The sequence below is a fragment of the Melospiza melodia genome, chromosome 18 (genome assembly GCF_035770615.1).
Source record: "Melospiza melodia melodia isolate bMelMel2 chromosome 18, bMelMel2.pri, whole genome shotgun sequence".
NCBI classification, from domain to species: Eukaryota; Metazoa; Chordata; class Aves; order Passeriformes; family Passerellidae; genus Melospiza; species Melospiza melodia.
In genome coordinates this window covers 15,066,671-15,086,083 of record NC_086211.1, presented here as the reverse complement: position 1 = coordinate 15,086,083, position 19,413 = coordinate 15,066,671, and the positions used below count along the sequence as shown (strand labels likewise).

The 19,413-nt window shown below is 60.1% G+C and overlaps 1 protein-coding gene across 1 annotated transcript in view; it reads left to right on the top strand.

The window, feature by feature from the left end:
- Nucleotides 1-4,465: 4,465 nt before the first annotated feature.
- The window catches only part of PPL (periplakin), a 29,854-nt gene continuing 14,906 nt past the window's right edge, over nt 4,466-19,413 (top strand). Inside the window, exons 1-9 of the mRNA XM_063171313.1 lie at nt 4,466-4,576; nt 13,530-13,629; nt 15,167-15,321; nt 16,491-16,611; nt 17,127-17,252; nt 17,518-17,559; nt 18,119-18,280; nt 18,683-18,790; nt 19,291-19,386. Of these exons, the coding sequence (XP_063027383.1) occupies nt 4,515-4,576; nt 13,530-13,629; nt 15,167-15,321; nt 16,491-16,611; nt 17,127-17,252; nt 17,518-17,559; nt 18,119-18,280; nt 18,683-18,790; nt 19,291-19,386 (972 nt within the window). The 5' untranslated portion in view covers nt 4,466-4,514. The remainder of the gene's footprint in view (nt 4,577-13,529; nt 13,630-15,166; nt 15,322-16,490; nt 16,612-17,126; nt 17,253-17,517; nt 17,560-18,118; nt 18,281-18,682; nt 18,791-19,290; nt 19,387-19,413) is intronic.

The following is a 19,413-nucleotide window of genomic DNA, read 5'->3' as shown; positions in this document are numbered from 1 at the left end:
GCTCTGTACCTCTGTGCCGGGAGGAGGAGGAGGAAGAGCCAAACTTAATTTATTCCGTGCTGCATTTCCATGCCAAATGAGTCAGAGCACCGGCCTCTCTCAGCCTTTGTTTTGCTTGGCTGCCTGCGCCCGCTTTCGCTTGGTGTTTGCTCAGTATTGAGTCCCTTGATGGCACTTGGGCTCAAAGCAGCAAGTGCAGCAGAAAAAGTGCAGCAGAAAAAGCGGAGCAGAAAAAGGGCAGCACTTCCCTGCTGCGACAGGAGCTCTCCCATCCTTCAGCATCGGCAGCGATGCACTTGTTTTATTCTATTTCTTCCTCACCCTTTGAGGAGCCCTGAGCCCGCTCCTTTGAGCCACCAGGTCCCACCAGAGCCACCCAAAGCCCTCGAGGCCGGCAGGGGCTGGGGCTGGGGCTGGGGCCGGAGCAGCCGTGCTGGACGCTGATTTCAGAGCAAACAGCCCCAAACGGAGCTGGGGGAGGTTTCGGCCGGCTCGGGAGCAGCCAGGAACGGGCACGGCCGCATTCCTGCGCACGTGGGAGCCGCCAGGAGGAAGCACGGAGGTGTTTCAGTGTTTCAGTGCCCTGCTTTCCTGCCCGGCGAGAGGAACTCCCTCCCCACCCCAATCCCTGCCGTGGGGGCCGGCAGCTCAGCTGGGCCCTCCTGGGGCTGTCACAAACTCCCCACCCAGAGAATAAATGAGATTTTGGCTCATCTACTGCTGTTTGTGTTCCATCGAGCTTTTGGAAGAGATTTCCAAGTTGTTTTGCCTCAACCCCCCCTCCCCTCCATCAGAAGTGAAATCTGGAAATTCCTCATTGAGGAACATTGCCAGGGCTGATCATCTCCATGCCTGCCTCCTCTGCTCTGATGGGTCCCCAGAACCCTGGGGACAGTGCCACGGTGCCTTTGGGGCCATGGGGAAGGGGATGGCACCACCCTAATGCTGGCATCACCCACCCAGTCCTGGTGCCATCCCAAATTACAATGGGCTGAGTGGGGCGGGATGGTGGGCACAGGGGGGTGGCCAAGGACGTGGCTCAGGTGTCAGCAGGGAGTGAGACCCTGAGCAGGGATTGGGACACTCAGCAGGGATTGGGACACTCAGCAGGGATTGGGACACTCAGCAGGGAGTGAGACCCTGAGCAGGGAGTGAGACCCTGAGCAGGGAGTGAGACCCTGAGCAGGGATTGGGACACTGAGCAGGGAGTGAGACCCCCAGGCTGGTGCCCATCCTGTGCCCTGGGCAGCAGGGTCGGCCTGGGCCGGGTGCTGGGGCTGGCACAGGGTGGAGCAGGGTGTGGGATGCCAGAGCAGGGCTTGCCAGCAAAATGTCATCTCGTTGCATAAAACGTGCTCCCCTCCCGCTCCCCTCCCGCAGCAGCGGCAGCAGCTCAGGAGATTCTTCCCCAGGTTAAGTCAATATTGCCACATTGCTGCCTCTGTCCAGGGGCTCAGCCCCATGGAAGGAGCTCCGTGGGTGTTTCAGGGCTGGGAAGGAGCCAAGGGAACTCATCTGGGTGGGTGCAGCACCCTGGGGCTGGGCATCCTCCCACCAGCCACACCTGGGGCAGCTCGTGGGGCATGGCAGGGGCCAGGCTGGCAGGACAGCCCCACTTCCCCAGGCTCAGGTGGCTCCAAGGAGCCGGTGGCACCTGGGCTGGACACCTGGACACCTGGACATCTGGCTAGCTGGACACCTGGATATGTAGACATCTGGACACCTGGCTAGCTGGACACCTGGACACCTGGATATCTGGATATGTAGACATCTGGACACCTGGACACCTGGACACCAGCAGCAGCAGAGGGGAAGGCACAGGGCACAGCAGGGAGCAGCTGCAGCAGCAAAGCCACCCAGAGGCTCATTTGCAAAATAAACGCTGCAAAACCAACCCTGGCAGAGCCCAGCCGAGGAGGGAACTCCAGCACGGGCTGTGCTGTGCTCTGGGCAGGCACCAGAGCTGGAGAAGAGCTGCCAGCACCCCCAAAGCACAGGCCCCCAGGTCCCCAAAAGCACCCTGTGCACAGAGGGTGTGCAGTGCCTCTGATCCCAAGCCAAGGCAAAGGCAGAGTGCCTGGGCAGTTTACATAAGACAGAGTTTTCCACTGCACCGGGGTTTCTCTCCGCCTGGTGTTTCACCCAGCAGCTGCAATTTTGCTGCTCTCAAGGGCATTTGCACACAAAAATGAGCCACGCCAGAGATGTGGGGAGATTAGGAGGATTAAGGCTGCAGAACTGGCACAGGAGGAGATGGAAAGCAAACCCCCTGGTAGGCAGAGGCCGTTCATCCCTAAACCTCTGCTCACCTTCCCACAGGGTCAAGAAGGGGGGCTCTGGGATGGCTCTGGGAGCTTTAAGAAGAGCAATCAGTCCTTTGAGCATCCAGAACATGCTGCTAGAGATTGAGGGGGGGATCCCAAAGCACAAAAAGCAGAAAGTGTTTCCAGAGCCGAGTAAGGATGTGCAGGATTTCACACAGTGAAGCGAAAGCAGCCGGGCTGGGTTTCTCCCCTCAGCTCCTCTCTGTGGGGCTGCAGGGAGGGCAGGGATGCTCACAGCCTCCAAAAGAACCTCAGCACCGGCAAAACCCTCCTCCCAAAACCCAGGGGAACACCGTGTGCTCCTCAGCACGGGCAGGAAGCTGGCACTGAGGCCATGGCAGGCACTGAGGGTGCCAGGCTCCAGGCAGTGCCAGGGATGCCAGGGGATAAGGGGCTCTGGGGATCACATGAACAGTTCCTGCCCGGGGGATCCTCATGATCTATTTAGAAATAAGAACAGAAGCTGGGCACCATGGAGAGCAATTCACACCCCAGTGATGGTTCAGATGGAGCTGGTGCCATCACTGGCAGCAGGAACAGCCCAGAGACGGCCCCAGCCAGGCCAGGGTGAGGCCCAGCCCCAGCTCTGGCTCTCGGGGGCTGCTCCAGCCTCACACCAGCACACCCAGCACCGAGTGACAGCGCTGGGCTCCGTGCCAGCAGGACCCTGCCGCCCCCAGCCCCAGCTGATCCACCTCCAGCACCACCCTGGGCCCCGGGAGGGTTTTAAACCCATCCCCAGTGGCCAAGGGCTCTGAGGAGCTTGGCTGGATGGGGCACACCAAGAGCTGCTGTGCGTGGGGTGACAGCCCGGCCCGGGGGGCTCAGGGCTCTGTGGGGCTCGGGCTGTGCGTTCCTCACAGCTCAGGGGATGGCAGAGCCAGGCAGCAGTGCCAGAGCCCGGGAACAGCTCTCACTTCCTCAATGAGCCAGGAGCACAAACCACGGCAGAATGGCATGGAGGGGCCTGCCACAAACACACACAGAGCAACACGGACAGACAGACGGACGCACAGACGGACACACAGGGACGCGAAGCCGCACTTGCCTGCGCTGTGGCTGCCGGCCCCGCCGCCTCCCCGCTCCCCCGGCCGGGAGTGCCGGGCCCGCAGCGCTCGGAGCTCTTTAAGGGCGCCCCGGATCCGGCACACGCAGGGATCGGGATCAATAGGTCACAGCGTGCACTGACTTGCCCCCAGAACAGAGGATTTGGGGCTGGTGGGGAAGCTACAATCAGGGCTTTAATCCCGCATGGGCACAAAATCCCGGGATAAAAAGGCCAGAGCTGGTCCTAATTGCTGACTGCTGTGGGCATGTGTGAGCAAAACCTCTTAGGCTGCGGGGGCCTGGGGGAGGCAGCTCCGTGCCTTATGGAGACCTCGAGGTCGGAGCAGATCTGTCAGATCATCAAGTCCAACTCCCCCAGCACCATCGTATTTGCCACTGACCCTGTCCCCAAGTGCCACATCCAGAGGGCTTTGAATCCCCCCAGGGATGGGGACCCCACCACAGCCCCGACAGCAGGGCCAGGGCCTGGCCACCCTTTCAGGGAAGATTTCCCAGTATCCAATCTGAACGTTCCTGGCACAATTTGAGGCTGTTTCCCCCTTGTCCTGTCCCTGTTCCCTGCTGTCCCCTCCTGTCAGGAGCTGTGCAGAGCCACAAGGTCCCCCCTGAGCCTCCTTTTCTCCAGGCTGAGATCCTTCCCAGCTCCCTCAGCCCCTCCTGGTGCTCCAGCCCCTTCCCAGCTCTGTTCTGGACCCCTTCCATCCCCTCAGTGTGAAAAGACCAGCGCTGTCCCGGCAGTGCCGATGTCCCTGAAGGAGCAGGGACGCTCCCAGCACCGCTCGTCCCCAAACACAGAAACCTCCCGGGAGGAGCCGCAGCTCCCCTTGACTGCCCCCTGTGCCCATCCCGGGCCCGTGCCTGGCCCGGCACATCTGGGGGGGTCTCAACCCTGCCGGGACCCTCCCAGGGGCGCCCCCAAAGCCAGGGGAGGATGCTGCGGGCTGGGAGGGGCACGGCGGGAGGAGCAGGAGGGGCAGGAGGAGGCAGGAGGAGCCGCAGGAGGCAGAGGCGGTGCTGCCCCGTCCCGCCTCCCGGCGGGGCCCGGCCCGGTGGCGGCGCAGAGGCTGCGGGCGGCGGCGGGGACGGGCAGGAGGAGCGCGGCGGGCGCCGTGCGGGGACGCGATGCACTCGCTCTTCAGGAAACGCAACAAAGGCAAATACAGCCCCTCCGTGCAGAAGAAGAGGTGAGTGACCCGGGCCCGGGCAGCCCCGCTCCTCGCAGGACGGGCAGAGGGGATCGCGGGGATCCCGTCCCGCAGCATCCCCCCCGCTCGGCGGAGCTGAGCCCCCCGAGGAGAGAGAGCCCCCCGAGGAGTGGGAACCCCCTCAGGTGCGGGAATCCCCCCGGTGTGGGAACCCTCGAGTGTGAGAACCCCCGAGGTGTGGAACCCCCAAGTGTCGGCACCTCCCCAGGAGAGAGTGCCCCCGGAGGTGTGGGCACCACCGAGGTGTGGGCACCACCGAGGTGTGGGCACCACCGAGGTGTGGGCAACCCCGAGGAGAGGAACCCTGAAGTGTTCCCACAGCCTCGAGGTGAGGTGCGGGCACGCTCTGGGCGCTGGTGGAGCCCTGAGAGCCGAGTGCGAGCTGCGGTGTTTGCCCCCCCGTGCGGTGCCAGCTCCTCCCCGAGCTGGGTCCGTCTCCTGCCCCGGCTGTGGGCACAGGGATTGTCTCTCCCAGCTCCCCTCCCACGGCAGCAGCTCCGGCGAGCAGGTTCCTTCCCTTGCCAGGTGTGTGCTGCGTCAGATCTTAGGGGAAAATAGTCTGGTTGTTGTCCACCTTGGCCCCTGTTCCCTCCGGACCGAGGATTCGGTCCATCGTCGTTTCCTCGGCTCTCTCTGGCGGGGTGGGGACGCGTTTCGCTTGTACTGGTTGGCTAAAAGAAAAAGAAAAAAAAAAAAAAGAAAGAAAGAAAACCAGGGTGTTGAATGCGCCCTGTGAAAGGTCACTGATAAAAGGGAAAAGGTGTAAAAATCCCTCCGCAGGAAGGCTCGGCCTCTCTGGGCTGGATGTTGGACAGTCCCCAGCCCCTTCCTGCGTTTCCACAGAGGTGGACGTTGCGATTAATCAGAAACGTGCCCTGTGTTTCCCAGAGTAGCTACAGGGGCTCTGGAGCATGTGGAATGCTCCAGGATTCTGAGTGATTCAAGGATTCAAGATCCCAGCCCGTGTCCATTCATCCCCTCCCATCCCTCTCCATCGGCACCAGTCCCGGCTGGTGGAGCCCGAGCAGCCGCCCCCTTCCAAAAATCTCCTTTGGGAAGGGAGCTGGGGAGCGCTTGGGGCTGAGGGGCCTCTGAGCACCCAGGAGGGGCCGGTCAGCCCAGCAGGCGCCGGCATTTCCCGAGCAGGGGATCCCCGGCTGCCCCCTGCCCCGGGAGCGGGGCTGTGCCCGTGGCAGGGGTTCCGTGCCCGCTGCTGCCCGGGCACCGGGCACTGCTGAGCTCCAGCCCCGGGAAGGCTCCCCCGGCCGGCTCGGCAGGGCCGCCCAGGCTCCCTGGGCACGCTGTGCTGCCCATCCTGGCACACGGGGCTGGCACCGAGCCCTGGAGGCTCCGCACCTCCCTGGCGACCGCTACTCCCCCGGGTGAGGATGGTGCCAATGCCCATCCTTCTGAGCATTTCTGAGCTTCGGGGGATCAGCGGGCGGCTCGAAAGTGAGAAACCCCCCAGCAGGGATGGGATGGGATGGGATGGGATGGGATGGGATGGGATGGGATGGGATGGGATGGGATGGGATGGGATGGGATGGGATGGGATGGGATGGCAGCTCGGGACCCCGGGAGCAGGGGGAGACAGAGCTGCGGTGTCACAGCATTGTCAGGAGGCTGTGGAGCAGGAGGGGACAGACTGCACTGTGCCCCACCGTGGGGCTGTGCCCGGGTCCCCTCGCTGCGCTCCAGCCCCGGGTACCCCGAGCCCTCTCCATCCGCCGGGGATGGATCAGCGCAGGAAGGAAGGAAGCTGCTTTCCTCCTCCTCCTCCTCCCTGCCTGCAGCCCAGCGGCCCTGGGCAGGTGCCAGAGCACCTCGGCAGGCTGCGGGCCAGGCTGGAACCTCTGTTTTTCTGGCTGGTGGTGGCTGAGGAAGCCGCGCAGGGCTGTGCCCGGGGCCAGCCTCCCTCCCTTCCTGCGCCCCGGCTGTCCGTGCACACCTCGGGGAGAGCTGTGCTTATTAGCCCCAATTTGTTAATTCCTGCCTCGGAGTTTACAAACATCTGTGAATCCAGGGAACACTCCCACCGTGTGGAAACAGCCCCACCATCAAGATGGGGAAGCCGGCGCCCGACCGGTTGAACAACTCGCTGCAGGAGGATTGCGAAGAAGCAGCGAGGAGCTGCTGCCCCGTCCCCTGCTCCAGGCACTGCCAGGCGGCTCCCGCCCCGCTCTGCTGCCAGGAAAACAGAGCAACACTCCCCAGATCAGCCTCCCGCCCCCGCCGGCAGCGGGGACCGCGATTTCGACACGGCGGGAGCGCGGCCGGATCGGCGGGGCTGCGCCCTGGGCAGGGCGCGGTGCCCGGCACGGAGCCTTCAAAGCACCGAGGGACGGGGCGAGAACCGGCACCGGTTTGGCGAGAGAGAGAGAGAGAGAGAGAGAGAGGGGGGCACCGAGCGTGTCCTGCCAGCCCCGGGAGCCTTGGTGGCTTCCTCAGCCTCGGGACAAAGCCCAGGATGGGAACATCTCCATGAACAGCACTGGCACCAGGAGCTGCACCCTCCCCATGAACAACTCTGGATGTGACAGCCGCCCTGTCCCACCCCCAAAGTGGCCCTCAAGATCCAGCAGCACCAGGGTCCAGGTCTCTCCTCAGGAATATCTGCTGCAGCTCTGTGATCTGCCTGGCCTCCAGGCTCAGGAGCCATCCCCACCCAGCCCTGGCCATCTCCTGCCTTGGCTGGGGATCCTGGGGGATGATGGTGACATCTCTTCTGTCTTCTCATCTCTTTTGTCTCATGGACTTGCTTGCTTCACTCTGCTCTCATCCCTGAGCACGGGAAGGCCCTGGGAATTCAGCTGTGCCCAGTGTTGTTACATGGATGTGTGTCCCTGGGAGGGAAGGCAAAGCCTTGAACAGAGCCACAGTGTGGGGAAAATCACCAGCCTCCTTCCACACCACGTTCCTCAAACCCTTGCCATGCTTAGAACACAGGAGAGGTTGGCTCCTTCTTCTTCTTTGGTAGTCCAGGCTTGGCAGGTAGGAGGCAGTGAGGGAGGTGCTGGATGGAGCTTGGAGCACCCTGGGATAGTGAAAGCTGTCCCTGCCCATCTAATTTAAACAATTTGATCATTTTATGATAAAAACCAGCTCAGCCTTCCCAGCTGCTGCTGAAACTCTCTCCTGCCAGCAGGAAGGTTGTTCATCCTCGGGGTGGGAGCACTCCCAGCCCTGGGGACCCTCAGCAGTGTCAGTGGCCAGGTGAGGGGGTGCAGGCACTGGGACAGCTCTGCCTGCAGGGCTGGCCCCATTTCCAGAGGCTGTTGGGAAGGGCTGGAGTCAGCAGGTGAGTCAGGAGCTGCTCAGGCTGAGGGCGGAGCCAGCTCCCTTTGCCCGCCCCGTTCCTGCCCTCATTTCCATGCAGATTACAGAAATATCACCATTGCTCGCAGGGAAGATAAATACCCCTGGAACTGGCTGGGCTGAGCACGGCAGCCCTGCTGTCCAGCCTCACCCTGCCGTGGGCAGCCTGACAGAGCCTGCTCTGAGTTTTCAGCCAGATCCCAATCTCTCCCAAACCTGAATCACCGCAGCCAGAGCCCAGCCCTTGTGCCACAGCCTCACTCCAGGGTCATTAAAAGCAGCAGGAGAGAATTGCATGCAGGCTGGAGGAGCTTTAAGGACATTTAGAGCTCTGTGGCCTTCTGGAGGATTCATTCAGTTTAATTCCTCCAGCAGCAGGGCTGACCTGGGAGAGCTTTCTGTGAAATTTCTGTGCATGGACATTGAATGGGAGGGAATTGGGAGCAGCAGAGGGTGGGCACTGCCTGCTGTGCTCATTGTCCATGCCAGGGGTGGGATCAGAGCCATCCTCACCCAGCTCCCCATGCCCTGCCAAGCCATCCCACCAGGAGAAGGGATGGGAAGGGTTCCTGACAGCAGAGCAGCATCCCTGAGCAGGGGATCCCTTCCCATCACCCTCCCAGCAGGGATCAGGCTCATGGGGCAAATTCCCAGCAGGAGCCTTCCCAGGATGAGCTGGAGCTGCCAAAACTCAGGAGTGTCTGAACATCTCCCTTGGAGGGATTAAGGAAAAAAAACTCCTTGTTTGGAAAAAGGAAACTTGAGAAATCAAAGGGATTTTCTACCACCTGCCAGCAAGCACAAGGCCTTTGCACATCCTGGAGAAACTGATCTCAGGGAGGTTTGCTCCAAAACCTGCTCTTACCACTGAGGGTGCAACCTAATGAGAAGAGGAAAAGAAAAATGAATAGAGGAAAAGTCCAGTTTTTAGCAGCAAAGTTTTCACATTACAATAATTATAATCATATTTGTCTGTTGAGAACACCTCTTTGTAAAAATATCTCAACTAAAATATTAAGAAAAATCACCAAAACTGTAAGAAAACAGAAGAAAGAAAAACCTGAATCCTAAAAATCCCCCCTAAGCCTTCAGAAACACCTGAACCCCTCTGAAAGCAAGGTCCTGAGGGCAGAATTGTGGTACATGGATGAAGCTGCTTCCTCCTGTTCCCCAGCTGGAAGAAACCCCAAAACCAGCTCCCATTCCCCATGGGAATGATCTGGGGTCCCTCACCCCAGCCAGGCAATGGCACTGACAAAAATCAACTCTTGTGCTGAGCACAGCTTTCCATGAGAGATCATTTTTTCCTCCCTGACCAGAGAATGTTAAAGTTCTCCAGAAATGGCAAAGCCAGTTTTTCCAGGCTTTTATTTATTTTTTTTTTCATCTCTCAAACAAAGCCTTATCTATTCCAGCAGAGCTCTCTGCATTCCCCCTGTGCTGCAGCCCCACAGGGGCCGTGCCCTGGGCACTTCACTCCTGGCTCTGCTCAGTCTCGTGTGTGCTGCCCATCCCAGCTGGGCTCTGGCCAAGTCCTGCTCTGCTCCATGCTCCAGCCATCCCCCCAGGCTGCTTTTGGGCCCTGGCATCCCTTTGTCTTCCCTGGATGCATCCATGGCTCTTCCTGCAGCTTCCCAAAGGAGCCCCATCCTCCCAGTCCCATCCACCCACTTTTCCTGGGGCAGCCAAGGCTCCCTCACTGCTTTGCCCATCCATTTGTGCTTCTCCTGCACAGAATCATGGAGTGGGTTGGGGTTGTAAGGGAGCTTCAAACTCATCTCATCCCACCCCCTGCCATGGCAGGGACACCTCCCACTGTCCCAGGCTGCTCCCAGCCCTGCCCAGCCTGGCCTTGGGCACTGCCAGGGATCCAGGGGCAGCCACAGCTGCTCTGGGCACCCTGTGCCAGGGCCTGCCCACCCTCACAGGGAACAATTCCCAATATCCCATCCAGCCCTGCCCTCTGGCACTGGGAGCCATTCCCTGGGTCCTGGCACTCCAGCATCTTCCCCCTTGCAGCAGATGAAGCCAAACTCCTCCATCCCCTGGCATGGAGAGTCCAGCCCGGCTTCAGCTTTCCCTGTTTGACATCCAGCTGGATGCAGGGGCTGTGCTCCTCCTCTGGTTTATCCACACAGCCCCAGCTGTGGCAGGGACAATGGGTAATTAACAGGCCTGATGGCAATTAACAGGCCTGATGGGTAATTAACAGGCCTGATGTTCTCACATCAGCGATGTCCAAGCTGGTTGATGAAGTGGCACCAAAGTGACAAGTGTGGAGAAATAAATACACAAATAAGAGAGATCTCCCATGAGGGGTTCCCATTCTCTCTTATTTCTGTTTATTCCTGCCCACTTGTTATCCCTGCAGTGGCTGGGGGTGCACAGCTGAGCTCAGGGCAGGATGGGGAGCAGAGTTGAGCTCAGGGCAGGATGGGGAGCAGAGCAGCAGCTCCCCAAAGCTGCAGTTTGAGCTGCAGCTCCCATGGGAGTGTTTATGAGAGTTCCCTGTCCCAGAGCCTCAGCTGTGACTTTCACACAAACCACAGAGCAGCAGAGGGCAAACAGCTCCTCTGGGGTGCCAGGAGAGCCCAGCCATGCCCACAGCACTCCCAGCATGTCCTTGCCTGCTCTGAGCAAGGCTGCATTTCCTGGCCCTGCTCACCCAGAAATTGCAGGTTCTGGATCACCATCACCTCCCTTCTCTGCCCTCCCCTGCTCCATCCTGCCCTGATGGAGAAGGGATGTCACTGTCACCATCACTGTCCCCAGTGCCAGGGGCTGAGGGTGACTCTGCCCCAGCCCTGGCAGTCACTGAGGGCAGGAGGGGGTCCAGGGGCAGCACCCCCAGCTTGGGAAGGGGCTGGCAGGGCACAGGGATGAGGAGGGTTTGTGGCTCCAGGCTGAGAGAGGAGCAGAGGGAAGGGGAGCAGGGGCTCATCCTCACCCCACCCCAGCTGGGCAGCGAGGGGAGGCTCAGGGCTGGGTGTTACCCTCACTGCTTCCAGCACCTGAGATCAGTTTTGTGATGCAAAGTGAGCACAAGGCTGGGCCAAGGCTCCAGGCTCAGCTCTCCAGGTCAGCCTGAGCCACAGCCATACATGCAAAATTCCCTGCCTTGGGTTTATTTCCTGCCTACAGTTCAGAGGTTTCAGTCAGAGGTAGAACTAGAAAAAGCTCAGACTTCTCCTGGGTTTTAGGATGGTTTTCACATCCATGCTGCAGCCCTGAAGATCCATCCTTGGACTTGCTGGGGTCCCTGAGCCCAAGGCAGGGCCCAGGGAGAGGAGCCAGCAGGAGCTGCCAGCTGTGCCCAGCTCAGTGCCAGCCCAGGAGTGCCCAGCTCAGTGCCAGCCCAGCCCTCACAGAGAGCATCCCAAGCTTGGATGATGAACCCCTCTCACCCCCCCAGCTCAGGTGGCTCCAGTGCAGGGTGAGGGTGAGGAAGGCTCCTTGGTGGCCTCAGGCTCTGCCAGGGTGCAGGAGCTGCCAGCTCTGAGCAACCATCACCCAAAGAGACCCAAACACGTGCAGCACACTTCAGGCACCCACTCCAAACCACTGATCCCACCTGACTCCTGCCCTGCTTTCTGTGGGATGGTGAAGGTTGGAAGAAACCCCAAAGTGGATTTTGAGGAGCTGCTTCTACCACTGGAGCAGGAGCCAGCACCCACATCCCATCTCCCTGTGCACCCTCCAGCTGTGATTATTGAACACAGAATGAGAATCACCCTTGGAATTATTGCAATACAGCTCCCAGTGACCCCTTCCTTGTCTCCTCTGCCAGGAATGCCCTCTGGGCTCATTGCTGCTGGTGCAGGAGGTGCCAGGCAGGCAGCAGGCACAGGGACGGGCACAAACCTCCGAGTACCATCCTGATGATGCAGCTTCTATAAAAAGAAAAAAATCAGTGTAAACCATGCCCATAGCAGAACTTCCCAGGGAAGTGTGAACTTTTCTGGATGCCACAAGGCTCCTGCAGCCTGGGGCAGGTTTGAGGTAGGGAGGAACAAGCCCAGAGCTGGGGTTTGGGTTTGTTCTGCTGCACTGAAGCGACAGAACATGGGGCAGGCAGGAACAGGTCCTGAAATTCAGCACCAGAGTCCTGGGGGAGCTGCAGCCCCAGTCCTGGGGCAGTTCTGAGCCCTCCCAACACTGAGGGGCTGGAGGGGATCCAGGGAAGGGTCAGGAGCACCAGGAGGGGCTGGGGGAGCTGGGAAGGGGCTCAGCCTGGAGCAAAGGAGGCTCAGGGGGGACCTTGTGGCTCTGCACAGCTCCTGACAGGAGGGGACAGCCAGGGGGGTCGGGCTCTGCTCCCAGGGAGCAGAACAAGGGGAAACAGCCCCAAGTTGTGCCATGGGAGGTTTAGGTTGGATATTGGGAATATTCCTTCATGGAATGGCCAGGCACGGGCACAGCTGCCCAGGCTCACTGTTCCTGGAGGGATTTACAAGCTGTGTGGATGTGGCACTTGGGGACACAGGTCAGTGGTGGCCTTGGCAGTGCTGGGGGAATGGTTGGACTCGATGTGCTTGGAGGGTTTTCCAACCTCTACAATTCCATGGTTCTGCCTGGGGATGCAGGAACTCTCTGTGCCATGAGCCAGCACTGCTGGGGTGCTGCTGCTCCTCCAGCCAGCCCCGCTCATCCTCTCCAGCAGCAGTTGACACTTCCAAGTGCCACATAAAGATTCCTTCTGCCACCACGTAACGAGCTCATTAAGGCTCACATGAAGATGGTTGGTGCTGCACTGAGCCAGCCCAGATGGCAAAGCAGCACAGCTGGGGCACCCCAGCCTTGCCAGCAGCCTCAGCCCCCTCTGGCTGCAGGGGTTCGGGGGGCACACCCTGCCCCTGCCCCTGGTCAGGGCTGGGTGAGCTGGGCAGTGCCTGGCACAGGCTCCTGGCATGTGCAGCCTCTCCCTGCAGCCACAGTGACAGACACGGGATGAAATGTTTAAAATAAGCCCAGCAATGCAGAGCCTGCGTCACAGGGTGTTCTGCTCTGCTCCAGCCCCGCTGTCCCTGCAGTGGGATGGGAATTTGGGCTGGCCCTGCACCCTGCCAGCCTGGCCAGTGTCACCCTGGCAGCAAAACCAGTGCAGGAGATGCAATGTGTGTGATCCCATGCCCTGTGTGGGGTTAAAGTGTGAACAGAGAGGGAAACTCTGAGCCCAGAGGGGCAGAGCAGGGCTGCAGCAGGGGCTGCCCGTGGCCAACACCCTCCAAGGGGCACCTGACTGTGGGCATGGGCCCTCCCTGCTGCTCCAGCTCCTCTATTTCCACACTGGAGCCCCCTTTCTCAGACACAGGGTGGGACTGTTGGAGTGTCAGTGCAGGGCCAGGGGCTGATGCTCCTCGTGAGCCCCTTCCAGCTGAGGATATTCTGTAATTCTGTCCCTGCTCTGAGGCCGAGGGAGGCTCAGGCCCCGCTCCCCTTTCCAGCCGCCCCCTCCCGGCCCCCTGGCTCGGTGTTTTGGACAGGGCTGGAAGGCAGCAGTGAGTCACACACAGCTGCAGAGCCTGGCAGGCCCGGCTGGCCCCCGGCCACCCCCGGGTCACCCCCGGCAGCTGTGCCCGCCCCCGAGGGGTGACCTGAGCCCCCCTTCTGTCCCCAGCATCTCCAGCAAAGAGCTGACCGAGCTCATCGAGCGCCTGCAGAAAAATGCTGACCAGGTGGAGAAAAACATCGTGGAGACCGACTCCCGAATGCAGAATGTAAGCAGGGCACGGTCCCGCAGCCACAGCTCCTCCCTGAGCCCCTCTGCCCCCTACCCCAGCCCTCACTGGCACCTGGATTGTGATGATCTGCAAGGGTCATTCAAGGGTTATCGGGGTCCTCCGCTCGTGGGAAGAGGGTGGGAGGGTGTTCCAGGCAACAGGGCCCCCCAAAATTCCCTCTTAACCTGGGGAGCAGGACTGTGCAGAGTGGGGTGTGCATCCAGCAGGGAGCTGGGGATGAGGAGGCCTGAACCACCCTCCTGATCCCAAAGGCCTGAGCCATCCTCTGATCCCAAAGGCCTGAGCCCTCCTCCTGATCCCAAAGGCCTGAGCCACCCTCCTGATCCCAAAGGCCTGAGCCACCCTCCTGATCCCAAAGGCCTGAGCCATCCTCCTGATCCCAAAGGCCTGAACCACCCTCCTGATCCCAAAGGCCTGAGCCATCCTCCTGATCCCAAAGGCCTGAGCCATCCTCTGATCCCAAAGGCCTGAGCCATCCTCCTGATCCCAAAGGCCTGAGCCATCCTCTGATCCCAAAGGCCTGAGCCATCCTCTGATCCCAAAGGCCTGAGCCATCCTCCTGATCCCAAAGGCCTGAGCCATCCTCTGATCCCAAAGGCCTGAGCCATCCTCCTGATCCCAAAGGCCTGAACCACCCTCCTGATCCCAAAGGCCTGAGCCATCCTCCTGATCCCAAAGGCCTGAGCCATCCTCTGATCCCAAAGGCCTGAGCCACCCTCCTGATCCCAAAGGCCTGAGCCATCCTCTGATCCCAAAGGCCTGAGCCACCCTCCTCCCAATCCCAAAGGCCTGAGCCACCCTCCCGGTCCCAAAGGCCTGAGCCATCCTCCTGATCCCAAAGGCCTGAGCCACCCTCCCGATCCCAAAGGCCTGAGCCACCCTCCTGATCCCAAAGGTCTGAGCCACCCTCCTGATCCCAAAGGCCTGAGCCACCCTCCTGATCCCAAAGGCCTGAGCCACCCTCCCAATCCCAAAGGCCTGAGCCACCCTCCTGATCCCAAAGGTCTGAGCCACCCTCCTGGCCCCAAAGGCCTGAGCCACCCTCCTGATCCCAAAGGCCTGAGCCACCCTCCTGATCCCAAAGGCCTGAGCCATCCTCCTGATCCCAAAGGCCTGAGCCACCCTCCCGATCCCAAAGGCCTGAGCCACCCTCCTGATCCCAAAGGTCTGAGCCATCCTCCTGATCCCAAAGGCCTGAGCCACCCTCCTGGTCCCAAAGGATGCATTCCGAGGTGATGCAGCTCCCCAGCCCTTCCCCAGCAGCTGAGATTAGAGTGACCTTGTCAAGTGCAAGGTGTCCCTGCCCATGGCAAGAAGTTGGAGCTGGATTGTCTTTAAGGTCCTTCCAACCCAAACCATTCCATGATCCTGTGACAGGAGATGGAAAGTGAAATCCATCCCAGGTGGGTGGGAGACAGCAGAGCTCCTGCTCCTCTCCAGTGCCAGGGGAGAGCGGGCTGGGATGACCTCCTGGCACCCAGGGGTGACCCTTCCTCCTGTCCCCACCATGCAGGACCTGCACAAGATCAAGTCGTGCCAGCTGGCACAGTACAAGGAGCTGACAGCACAGAAACTCTCCGAGTCTGACAAGCTGCTCTACGTGCTGGACGGGGACGCGGCTGTGGCCCGGCACATGAAGCACCCCCAGGGGGACATGATCACAGAAGAGTGAGTGACACGCATGGGCCACTGTCCCCAGAGCCCTTGGATGAGTGGAGGCCTCTCCAGGGGCTCTGCTGAGCTAAAGAGTTGGTCTTTATTTATCAATTTCATTGCAATATTGATAAGGGAAGAAAAAGACCTAAGTCCTTAACTTTCTTAACTCCAACAAAGATTTTAAAAATTCCTTGTAAAAAATGTATCATAATTATCAGACTATGAAACCATTTTAGGTGGGAAAAACGTTCAAAATTTGTCGAGATAGTGGCTGAATGCAGGGCAGGGGTCACCACGGGCTGCTCTGCATGCCAGCTCCTGAAAAGGCAGGGGAACCAAGCCCGCCCAAGCCCCCAGCCCCCAGATTTGGCTTAACCCTGAGCAAGGCAGTCCTATCCCAATAACTCAGTCACTCTGGGAGACAGAGTGCTGAATGCCCAGTCAGCTCACAGCCACTGGCTACCCTAAGCAAGCTCAGTGATTTCAGCTCTTTAGTGATTCTCAGCTCTCTTGGGATTTCAGCTCAAGCTTGCTTGCTAGGGTGCCTTTGTTTGGGGCAGAAGCAGAGGAGAGAGAGGAGAAGGAGAGGTCCTGGCAGTTCCACAGTGATGGTTTATTGAGGGGTCTGTGAAGGTTCCAGTGACAGCTCTTCTTCTGCTGAATGGGCTAAAAGAGCCCCTTTTTATAGGGTATAGGGGGATCCAACCTTGTCCAATAATAAGGGTTAGGGAAAAGTGACCTATGGGGTTACAGAGATAAGCTATGGGGTGAGGGGTAGAAGGCAGGAGCTTATTTTGCTGTCTCATCATAACTCAGCAGTTCCTACTGTCAAATCTCAGCCCTCCACAGAGCCTTGGCCAATTCTATGGAGTCTGCTACAAGCTCCCGTTAGGGTGTGTGACCCACACCATCCTGGGCACGGGGAGTGTGAGATGATGGCAGCCTGGCAAGGTGGCCCCACACTGCCCCAGTGCCCTGAGCTCACAGCCCCTGGCAGAGGGCAGAGCACAGGGGGTGCCCTCTCCCTGCCCACTGCACAGCCCAGCTGCTGCCAGCCCCCCTGGGCTCTCGCCAAGCACAGCCACCATCCAGGGGACCTGGAGAGCATCAGCTACACCCAGCAATGCCAATGCCAGCCATGCCCACATCCTGATTCCACTCTCACCTTTCCCTTCTTGCAGCATCCGGCAGCTGAAGGAGCGTGTGGCAAACCTGAAAGTGAAACACGAGCAGATCTACAACTTCCCCCTGCAGCACATTGAGCCCCAGGTCAACTGGTCAACAGTGATCGAGGAGAAACAGGTACAGGAGCCACCAGTGCCACTGCCTGGCCAGCAGCACCAGCTGGGCAGGGACTCCTGCAGCTCCCCATGGAGATCCTGGCTCTTGGAAAGCTTCTGGGCAGCTCCACAGTGGGAGCTGCAAACAGCTGGGTGGCAGGGGAGGGGCAGAGGTGGTGGGACAAGGCTGGCTGCTGTGGCACCAGGAGTCAGTGCTCGAGGTGGCACCACTGCTGGCCTCAGCATCCGCAGTCACCACCTGCTTTAGGCTCTATGCCACAGCCTTTACTTTTCATTTCGTCCCACTCCCTGCACTCCTCCAGCCAGAGAAGGGTTTATTTAACCCCCCAAACTGGTTTTCCCATGGCTGCCCTCCAGCACAGCTGATTTCACCCACACTCTCCTGGGGCATCCCTGCACTGCAGCCACTGGAGCCCATCCAAGCCCAGCTCCAGGGCAACTCCAAGAGGAGTTTCCTAGGCCTTGGCAGCCTTTCCTCACTCCCCCATTGCTAACCCCAACTCCTGTGCACCCCAGGATGCTCTGAGCAGCAAAGGCTTTGGGACTGACCTGCCGCTGGTCAACAGCCAAGTAGAAGAGCACAACATCTTCCACAACGAGGTCATGGCCATCGGGCCCCACATCGTCAAGGAAGGAAGCAAGGTCAGCTCTCCTGCCTCTTTCCCTGCTGCCCTGAGCCCAGGATGAAGGGGAGGGTGTCCCTGTCCCACCATCCAGGGGGCTACAGCACGTTTGGGTGGGTGCCCAGATCCCCTCCAAGCCTGAGAGCCCAGCATTGCATGCCAGCTCTGGCTTTACAATGAGGCAAATCCCATAAACCACATCCCCCTGCACCCTCAAGCCCCCATCAGAGCACCCAAGTGTCTCCAGCCACCCCTCCTAACCCTTGGCCTTGCTCCTCCTCCAGGAAAGCATGAGCGACTTCCAAGCCAAATACCAGAAGCTGCTGGTAAGAGCCCCTGGGATCCTGGGGAGGAGCCCCTCCTGGAGGGGTCCCTCCTTGGGGTGACCCTGGGATCCCCTCCTGGAGGGTTCCCTGGTTGGGGTGGCTCTGGCATCTCCTCCCAGAGGGGTCCCTCATTGGGGTGGCCCTGGGATCCCCTCCTGGAGGGGTCCCTGGTTGGGGTGGCCCTGGGATCCATCCTGGAGGGTTCCTCTGTTGGGGTGACTCTGGGATCTCCTCCCAGAGGGGTCCTTCATTGGGGTGGCCCTGGGAGGTGACTCCTGGAGGGTTCCCTGGTTGGGGTGGCCCTGGCAGGTGACTCCTGGAGGGTTCCTCTGTTGGGGTGGCCCTGGGATCCCCTCCTGGAGGGTTTCTCTGTTGGGGTGGCCCTGGGATCCCCTCCTGGAGGGTTCCTCTGTTGGGTTGGCTCTGGGATCTCCTCCCAGAGGGGTCCCTCATTGGGGTGGCCCTGGGAGGTGACTCCTGGAGGGTTCCTCTGTTGGGGTGGCCCTGGGGGAGGCACAGGGAGAGTTCTGGGCTGAGCTGTCCGTGTGTCCCTCCGCAGGCCGGCTCGCAGCAGCGGCAGCAGGACCTGCACTCGCTGCAGGATTACATGCAGCGCTGCACCAACAAGCTCTACTGGCTGGATCAGCAGGCCAAGGACAGGACCCATTACGACTGGAGCGACCACAACCTGGACTACCCCAGCCGGCGCCGCCAGTACGAGGTCTGAGCCTGGCCTGGGCAGAGGGGAGCTGGGCACGGGGCCAGGAGCTGCATGGGGGCAGGAAATGTCCCTCCTCTCGTGCCTCAGTCTCCCCCAGCCCATCACAAATGGCTTTGAGATGTGCAGGTGGTAGTACAGGGACAGTGAGGTTAATCCTTAGCTCTGCCAAAGATAACGTGACGGGGAAGTGTCCCCATGACAGGGACAGCTCCCTCAGCCTCCTGTTCTTTATCTCAGCGCTGGCTTGGCAGCAGTTGCATCTTTAGCAACATCTGCCAGGGAAGGAAAAGTGAAAGCTGCAGTGGGAGAACGGCACACTGTCTTGTGGAGCTGCTCAGCCCCAGAGTGCAGCCAGGCTCCCACCCTTTCATGGGGATCAGTATCTCACCTCTCTCCATCCAGAACTTCATCCACCGGAAGCTGGAGGAGAAGGAGGAGGCCATCAACAAGCTGCACGCTGATGGGGATCAGCTGCTGGCCCAGAACCACCCCGGGAAGAATGCCATCGAGGTGAGCACCAGGGATGGCTCCCAGCTCCTCAGCCACCCTGGAGCATGGGAGACTCACCCAGCCCTTCTCCAGAGTGGGACCCAGTGCCAACACCACTCGTGACTTTAGTTCCTGGGATGCCAAGGGGGAAAAAGCCTCCTTCACTTGCAGATGTGTAAACACCACAGGAGGAGAAAAGATAAGCCTAAGGAGCTCCTCCCGTCTTCCTCATTCCTGTGGCAGTTACCTTGTGCCCACCTGGAGAGGATAAACTGTGGTGGAACCTTTCCCTGTTTGGTGGGAGATGGACACAAGGATGTGCCACCTGCACACAGCCTGTGTTCCCATGGGATCATCCCAGCCTTGGGTGTTCCCATCCTGGGCTCCCCCAAGAGCATCTGGGGGGCTCCAGAGGCAGCCAAGGAGCTGCTCCCTCAGGATGGCAACTGGGACCTCCTGGAGGGCAGTTCAGGCTCCCCTGCCAGGGGGTCCCGCTGATGTCCCCTGTCCCTGTGCTGCAGGCTCACATCGAGGCCGTGCACGCTGACTGGAAGGAGTACCTGAACCTGCTCATCTGCGAGGAGAGCCACCTGAAGTTCATGGAGGACTTCCACCAGGTACCACATCCCTGGGCAGTGACTTGC